Raw genomic sequence first — 9,094 nt, 5'->3', positions numbered from 1 at the left:
TTGCAGGTTTTTCCTTAAGAAGAGAGTATGGTCAACTCTGGGGACTCTTAGGTCACATAGGGACTTCAGGTATTATAAGTGTCATCGTTAGGACAACTCTCAACACCTCGGGGGGCCAATGGATGGACTAGCACTTAGGACTTCTGTTTTCCCCTTTCTTTCCGTGACTTCCTCAGGAAATTGCCTGGGGAACTGCAGGTACCGTCTCTCCTTTCACACTGGGCTTTTCAATTTTCCCAAAGGTCTCTGGGAAGCCTATCACACTCAAACATGATTTCTGTTATCTTGACACATTATACGCTCTGTTTTTGTTGGGCCGGAGAGCGCAGGAATTTGCTTCTTTTGTAATGACCAGGTTTAGGAGTATTCTATAACCCACCACGCAGTCTGAGCTTCCCCCAGCTGGTGCCAGGCCTGGGGTTTGTTTCCTTGATTTTTGTTTTGTTTGGCTTTGCCAATTATAACCTGCTATGAAGACCGAGAAGAGGAAAAAAAGGAAGACAAACAGATTAAAAAAAAAAAAAGGTAGAAAGATCAACAACCTTTGGCTAGTTTCTGAGAGACATGACTAAGAAGAAAATTTCTTCTTATGCTGGTTATGAAACGAGATTATTAGGTATCATTATTTGTCTGTTTTGAAGAAAGAAACCCAGTGCTGGGTTATTTCTTTGGGTCAGTACAGAAGCCAGTTAAGAGATGAAGTATTTCTAAGATACTTGCCATGGCATTTATTTGTTTTTTTTTTTTGTTTGTTTGTTTGTTTTGTTTTTGGTGGGGGTAGGGAGGTGGAGGGATGGTTTGATGAGAAACTGAAAACTGTCAATCATTTAGGACCACAGACTGACAGTATAAGACAAATACACTTTTTTTGGAGCCAGAGGCATCACGATGTATGCCTACAATTCTAGACTCAGGAGACTGCGGCAGTGGGATCATGGATTATAAGCCACGTCAGTCTATGAAGATGTCATCTCAAGAAAACCAAAATAATAACACATATTATTTTTCATAAAAGAACCACTTTCCAAACAATGTATTTTAAGTGATTTTAGTCAGTTTGGTACATGACACCAGGTAGCCTGTGAGTGTTCAGTTATTCAGTGATGCCGGTTATTCAGTTCTGGAGGCTGGACTCTCTGAAACACTGGCTCTGACTACCAAATGAGTGTGGTACTTAGGAAAGCAAACCTCATATGCTTCTTAAAACAAAAACAAAAACATCTTAACTAGTGAAATGACTGTATCTTCTTTCTTCTGACTGATGAACTAATCTGATTCTTCCAAAAAGAGGAAATAAAAACAAAAACAAAAACAAAAAAATGAAGCAGGGGGATACAAAGTGAATAAAGTGTAATTAATAAAAATTAGAATAAAAATATTTTAAAAAATGAAGCTATTCAGTTTCCCATGGCATGCATTCAAGATTGTCCAAAGAAAAACAGTTCTGGGGAACTGGGAACTGGGAAGCGCTTTTTAACAGGCATTCTAAAAAGGAGGGATACAGGTTTACTTCACTTATTCTGTGAGGCTGAGACAATGCAGGAAAGACTCATTTCATTATTGCTTTCTCAGTCTTGGAGATCAGAGTACGGAAACGGCTTAAAATAATCCAGTGCTGATTCTAGACCTGATTCCTTCTCAGCTTGCCTCTTGTGTGGGACTGACTGCTTAATGGATTCGTCATCCATCTTTCTCTGGTTGACGGGTATCGGAAGCTTGATGGTGCGGCAGTGACAAAGGGACAGGTGAAGAAGTGGACAAGGGGCCTTCAAGTGCAGCCCTGTTCTTCAGCTCCATGCCCACTTCCATAATTGTGCTTTCAAGTGTAATTCTAGCTGCCAATTTACACTTTACCAGAGTTTAAACTTATTTTTAGTTTCATTTCCATGAAAAATGTGCACTTTGCTCTTGATGGATAGATATGTTTTGACAGTTAATGCAGGTTTACCCAGTTCGGGCTTGTTTTAGTTGAAGGTAGAAATGGAAGAGGAAAAAAAAGAAACTTGGACTCCGATAGATCTCTGTATTTCCTTTTATTGCATTCATTACCTAACAACAATAATACTCATTGGCAAGAAATGTATTTACACTAGCAAATTAAATTTACTCACAGGTATTTTTAGATGGTCAGAAAACAATGGGCCACTGAAGGTATAGTTAGCTTTGAACGCCTCTGAAAACCAAAGAGTACGGAATGCCATTTGAAACAGCATACACTGATCAGGCACCGGAGAACAGATCAGAGGTGGCACTTTTTGTCTCTTCCATGCAAATGATCAGACAGCAAAATGTACAAGTTGAAAGTTTCAGGCAATAGGCTATCCATACTTACCTGACTCAGATCATTTTCGAACAACTTTCCCTTTAGCAATATATATGGAAAGAGGGAAACAAATCAAATCTTACAGTAGAACAGAATTTTATTCTCCTTGTAGTTTTCAGCTGCCTGGTCTTGTCATTGATATATAGCAAATGTCCAAGTGGTTTCATCAAAACATCATTAAAAGATCCAAAAGCAGTAGCTGTGACATTAAATAATAGCGAAGAGTATACATGTTCCAAGACTTTGTTAATCACTGATTGAACCTGATGCTGTTGGAAAGCGTTATCTAGCTGGAGCATCACTTCCTGCTTCATTCTGTAAAGACAATTTAGGGTATTTCTGGCCAATTGTTCTTTCATGAAGGGATGCTTAAGTCCTTAACAAGAAACTTGCGTGCGTGCATACAGCAGCTGAAGGAAATGAATGTACACACCTTCCAACAACATATACTCATAACCCAGTGTGTTATTTTTGGTGGCAAGCAAAAATGCCATTTCAAGCTGATGGCATAGGAAGTAAATAGTGGTCACACGACAGGAATGCTGCCACCAGAGAGCCAGTAGTTCGTGATGGGAGCATCATGGCTACGGACGCTCTCATTTCAGAGGTGAGAGTTGATACACAAGAACACACAGTGCAATTTAGTCAAAAAACTGCGATCTGCAGTTGAAAATGCCCAAAGCTGCATAATATCTTCTGAGTTCTAACTAAAAAAATGTGCAATCTTGACATCAAAGCATTAATCAAACATTTGAGGAAAATTTATCTTAGTAAAATACAATACCAAAGATCTAATAAATCAATTTTACCAAAATATATAAACATTTAGAAGCGTAAGTGCATTTAGTAGGATACTTACATTAAAAACAAAACAAAACAAAACAAAAAAAAAAAACACCTCTTAAAATCTATGAGCCATTCAATGTATACACAACACAGAAGTGGCAATAGGCTATGATTACAGCCCAGGGTCCTAACTAACATCACTGTATTCCAAGGATGGTATATTTTTATGCCACGTGCTTATGGTATATATGTGTGTGGAAGGTGGGGGCTATATTCACACACACAGCTCTGACACCTACACAAGTGGCATGCACATACTGAGAATTTGTGGCTTGTTCTCTTACTCCTTGCACTGTCCTGCACATTGCTGGAGTCCTAATGGTCTGGGGTGGGTAGGGTCAAGGGCTGGGAAGCACAGAGCTTCTTTGGCCCCCTACTCTGAGGATAGAGAAACAGGTCCAGGTGCTTACAGATTGGTGCCTTGAGTGACAGACATTCTCTGAGGCTCCCACACAGACACCCATGCACAAACAGATGAGGACCCTGGTCCTCCCACAAATGGAACTGGTGCTCCTATCCAGGGTGTGATTTATTGTGTAAGCTTTTCCCTTTCCGTCTAAGTGGTCATTCCAGCTTCTTCAATGCTACTCTTCAAGTTATTAAAATGTGTTTTCTTTGATGCTATTTTTCCTCCAGTGTTTTGGATCAAGGCTAAGTTTCATGGGACTTTAAATATTCAAGACAAAAGCAAACACAATCAGCCTGCACCTGCAGTCTAATTTTCAGGACTAAACAGGTGACACAGATTTCCTGTAATGCTGTCTTGAGACCACGCCCCTGTATTCTTTCACAATGAGAACAGTTTTGGAGAAAAGCAGTTACTTTACTTTTGACCTCACCTCCAGCTCCACTTTAGAACTGGAGATAGGCAGAGCCCAGACTCAAAGCAAGTAAAAAAAAAAAAACAAAACACACAAAACAAAAAAACCCCAAACACGTGAAAACTAGCCCTGTCATTTCCTAATTACCTTTCACCAAGTAGCACGAGGGTCTTAGCGATTAAGCAAGTGACACAAACTCTACGAATGCCTGTCCCTAAAAGTGAGGTGTTCCCTATCACCAGCTCTGTGGGGAAGAGACTTTCATTGGACTTTAATGGAATTTGGTAATTCTTAAATATCTCATTGTTTGACAGGGCAATATCCACTGTACAGACGTTTCTTGTAGAGTCGTTTGCCCTCTCTCCTCCAGAATCATCTTGATGCTTGCTAAATGCTGATTGGTCCTCCTGAAATTTATCTAACTTTTCATGTTTATAAATGACTTGAAATAGCTGTAAAATGCAATTTGTTTACTTCTTATTTAGTTTTCAGGCACAAGTTAATCCTAAAAGAGAATTCTTCATCTTCAGCTTAGTCCATAGAGGCCCAGGCGCTACATCTGACCTGTGGAGATTTCTGTAGCTCAGGCCTAAGGCAGTTAAGATCTCAGGATGAAGACTGCCCGGCATGAACAGTAGCAGGAGTCCTCACTTCTCCTATGCCACTTCACTTCCAAAAAGAAAGGAACACAAAGTAAGTATTCCCATTTTGTGCCTGTTAGAAGCTGAGTTTGGCATTAGCGCCTACCATACTGTAATCATGTAGTGTGGGACTGTAATAGTCTACATGAGGTGGAAAGCCCATGTCAACCCCAACTAAAGGATGGCAGGTCCCCCCAGAACAGCTTTGTGGTCGAGGTTCGAAGAGCAGGCTTTATGAGAGCTCTGAAGTGGATAAAGAATGGTTTCTGCTCTGACAGGGCTCTTTTGACTCGGGGGGAGGGGGGGAAGGAAAGAATGACTGTGTACTGAAGAGTCACGCTGGAGGAGGTGGCTTAAGCCCAGCAATCAATTACCAAGTCCTTTAATGGAGCCCTGACTCCTACAATGCTCTTTACCCATGCCAGGACCTCACCAGGGACCCCCACTCCCAACCATGACCTGTACCCAAAACACTTGGTTACTGATGAGTCCTGTTATCCTTCACTAGCATATAGTTCATAGGATGCTGACATTCCCTTTTTGTTCACTTGTTGACAACTTAAAAACCCTCCAAAATCCTATATAAACCCTGAAACTACAGCATTAAAGCAGAAATTGTGCAAGACGTCAGAAACTCAATTATTATCATGCAGCAGTCAATAAAGGAACTAACAGGAAATCAAAATTCTCACAAGGTCTGAGTTCCTTCACTTTGTTTCCACACTGTATCAACCAGTTTATGTTTTGTCCTTTGCTGAACAACGAGGTCAAGAGCCTTCTACAATTTTACCAGCTTTAAGTAGCAATATTAAAAAAAGATCATTTTGGTCTAAGATTGCAATAATTTAACTTAAAAAATCAAAATAGTTGAAACATAAACATAAATGATGTAAGGACTATGAATTTGATTTGTAACTGTCAGATGAATGCTGATCCAAGCACTGAGTGTTAATAACATTATCGTCGGAGCACTGTATTTAAGAAATGCAATCTAAGATCATAAGTTACAGGCAGAGACAGACTTACAGACATTTCCAATATATACATTCATTTTCAACTATCATCAAAGTGTAAACACAACTGAAAATGATCATCCTTCTGTTTTCACTCTTGAAAATGAACACAGAGAAGCTTCCAGTGCAATCCAGGTCTGTTCGTTTTTTTTTCCCTCCCCAAAGAAAAGAAAAAAAAATATGGCTGAAATTTACAATTGCAAGTGTTAGTAGTGCCAGATTTTTGCTTAGTCTTCTGGTATTAGGAAAGATTTGCTAAATTTGTAGTTCAGCAATGTGTCTCTTGGTTTCCCAAAATATTATGGCAAAGCGTCAGGCATCTGAAGACACGCAGGTACCCAGTACCCTACTCCAGGGAGGAACCATGAAGCAGGGCTGGTGGCTACGGAGCACAACGCTACTGCCACGTCACGCTTCCGACTGAAGTGGGTCTGTACCAGAAGGACCAAGACTGAAGAGCAGGGCTCTGGGACAGAAAAGGACGTAGGCCGTGGGAGAAAGAGCAGGATTAAGTCTCTAGTTCAGATAGTGTCAGGATTCGTATGTTTCAAAAATAGAGATAACAATTAAAATGCAAAGTCACACTGCTGAGACACAAGGTGAGGCCATGCCGGCAGCCGACCCCTACCCTAGCAGACACCTGTTGTAACGCCACAGCCTGAAGCAGGCCCTCATACCTGTGCCTCTGAGGGAGACGCGCACAGGCTGCGGACAGTGGAAGGGCCTGGTGGGTTAAAGCTTGCTGATGTCCAAGGAGTCATCTGACCTCCAGCTCTACTTTGAAATTTGTCCGTCATAAAGTAGATGATGTCACTTTTTTTAGAGTCAATGCAGTAATGTGAGTTAGAAACATAACCAGAAAAAAAAGAAAAAAAAGCAAAACTAAAGGCAAGCACACAAATAAAAGCCCCCAAGGTATGAAATATCTCAAGATGAGTTTCTCTTCTCCTCCTCCTGCCCCAGTCTCCTGCACTCAACTCAAGTTGGTGAAATACTGTGATCCTTAATACTGGCCCTAAGGAAGTTTATCGGCTCTTGCACTGTCTAGGTCCTGTCTTAAACCTGGAACGCTCTACATTATGGAAAAGAATGGCTTAGAAAAGTCATTCATGTCTCTAAAATGCAAATGATGGCTGTCCATCACAGAAAAGAACTACGCGTGCTCAAAAAAAAAAAAAAAAAAGTTCTCTGGTTGACTGTTACTCAAATCTCAATCTCTAACCAGTATTTCTAGTTTTAAGTTCTTAAAAGTACATTTGTTAAAACACTGACTGCGCCCACTGGGGAAATTCTGAGTAGAAAATATGTGACAAGTTCCTGATTGTGTCACAGGCAGGCTGAAGACCAGCTGGGAGGCCCCAGGAGAGGAAACCTGAAAATGTTGGTTCCCTTAAAAATCAATTTCCTGTTCAGTTTGCTGGGGAAAAGGAGCTGTGCTGTGCATGTCAGCGCTGCCGAAACACTGGGCTCGCAGCGCCGGCAAACGGAGCAGCAGATCCCAGCATCCATGGTTACAACGCTCTGTCGTTGCCTTCTTTGTTCAGCGATACTTGGAGGAAAATGTCGTCCTCCAAGGCCCACATCTACATTCTTAAGGCCTTTCCATGTCCTTTAGAGTTAACCAACAACTGTTTTTTTTCTCTCTCTCTCTTTCTGATTCCTCTCTTCACCTCAGCTGTGAAGTGTGTGCTGGGCAGCCACCTCTCCATGACGACTGACTCACTGTACAGTCAGAAGTGAGGGGTGCCTTTCCCACATGCCCACTGTCCTAGATTCTGCAGCACAGCTTCCCCCTCTCAAGGCAGGTACCCTCCACACACTAACAGTCACGGCTACTGTCTCGGCTTCAGGGGCTCTCACTGAAAGTTCTGGGCACTCCACTCACAATGCCAGAGTGAGTCCTTCTCTCATTAGTTGGTCAGGGGGGTCCTCCAAGAGGCACCACACACTTTAACACAGCACGGGATGCTGGTAGGGAGAGGATAAAAGTGGGATTTCTGGTCTGTTAATAAACCAAAGGGGGTGGCTAGGGGTTATTTTAGGAGGTTAAAATTAAGAGTGCATTCAACACACAGTTCTTTGGACCAGCTACAGTGGCATTCTCCCCAACAGTTTCATCTTCATCCTCTGCTGGGGAAGGGGGTCAGGAAGGGGCGGGACTTCTCTCAAGCTTTCCCACCTACTGCAGGAGGCTAGGTATTACGGCTCACTGTTGCTCTCTGCTGTGGAAGTCATCTTTTCTGACTTTTTTGACTTCCTTTGCATTTGCTCTTGTTCCTTCCTCCTCAGCTTTTCTCTTTGTTTCTCCATTTTCTCGTGGGCCTTCCGAGCCTTCTCCAGAGACATCTTCATTTCCTTCAGTGTTTTTTTAACCCGTGCCCGGTCCTGGGATGATGCCATCCCAAGAGCCTAAAAAGGAAACACATGCGCAAACTGAATGTGATAAACTGCTGACCTCTTTGCTTATGATGAGGAAAACATCATACTATGTTTAATCTCATGACCTTAGTTAAACATAGAAAGAGGTCAGTGCTGAGGAAAAGCAGTCAACATGTGCTAAGTTCTGTATGCCCTGAGGATCTGTGCTTCGTTCTTTGAAGTTCTTGCAAAATACACTCCAGAAGTCATTAAGAAAATGCTTTCCAAATTGGTAACTAACGAGAGAATAAATAAAAAGGGCACGATCCTGCTTCTTCAACCTTCGGCTGAAGTCTTGCTAAACTCATCAATATCTTCAAAGGGTAACAGGGAGCACCTGCTGCCACAGAAAGCTCCAACAAGGGCAGGAAGAACTGAAATGGCCTCCCGTTTGCCAATGCAGTTATTTACAATGAGACCCAAAAACAGTCTTTGGGGCCAGCATGCCCATGTCAGCACCTCTCCAGCCATTGTCTTCCCAAAGGCAGACCTATAAAGGAAGCCTGATTACAATGACGAGGTTGCTGGATTTGCTTGGAATTGAGAATCAGGGGAGATGGTTGTGTTCTTTAAATGCTCCATGACCTTCAGCATCAGCAGCAGGCTGCATCCATCTCCCCAACAGGGACAGCCTTGTCAATGGGGCCTTCATATTCACAGCTATTGATTGATCTCTAACCTTTTCAAAGACTGTCAAGAGATACTCATCTATCCATCAGCCTAGCGGTAGGGAGGGCTGTATAGAGCTGGCTGGTACCCTCCTCTTGCCCTTTCTCCACAGAGTTGGGTGCCATCTCAGTCTCTAAGAGAGATTGGCTGGATGAGCGGAAATGACGGTGCAATGGAGGTGACAGGTAGGGATGGTTTGCATATACTTGGGGAAGAAAGTAGGGGACATCAATTCAGTTTTCAAGTAGTGGGTAGGAGGGGGCGCCTGGAGGAGAAATGCAGAAAGGAAGACCTCATACTGATCATTATTAAATCTTAACAGTGCAATGGAAAGTGAGTGGCTTTAATACAGATATCACATAT

The 9,094-nt window shown here is 42.2% G+C and overlaps 1 protein-coding gene across 11 annotated transcripts in view; it reads right to left on the bottom strand.

The window, feature by feature from the left end:
* Positions 1–2,016: 2,016 nt before the first annotated feature.
* Positions 2,017–9,094, bottom strand: part of Ppp1r9a (protein phosphatase 1 regulatory subunit 9A) — a 282,353-nt gene continuing 275,275 nt past the window's right edge. For all 11 annotated transcript variants that reach the window (XM_060374168.1, XM_060374167.1, XM_060374170.1 and 8 more), the window contains one exon: positions 2,017–8,053. In XM_060374168.1, the coding sequence (XP_060230151.1) occupies positions 7,844–8,053 (210 nt within the window). In that variant the 3' untranslated portion in view covers positions 2,017–7,843. The remainder of the gene's footprint in view (positions 8,054–9,094) is intronic.

The sequence above is a fragment of the Meriones unguiculatus genome, chromosome 21 (assembly GCF_030254825.1).
Source record: "Meriones unguiculatus strain TT.TT164.6M chromosome 21, Bangor_MerUng_6.1, whole genome shotgun sequence".
Lineage (NCBI taxonomy): Eukaryota > Metazoa > Chordata > Mammalia > Rodentia > Muridae > Meriones > Meriones unguiculatus.
Note: the sequence above shows the minus strand (reverse complement) of the source record. Positions and strands in the feature narration are given on the sequence as shown.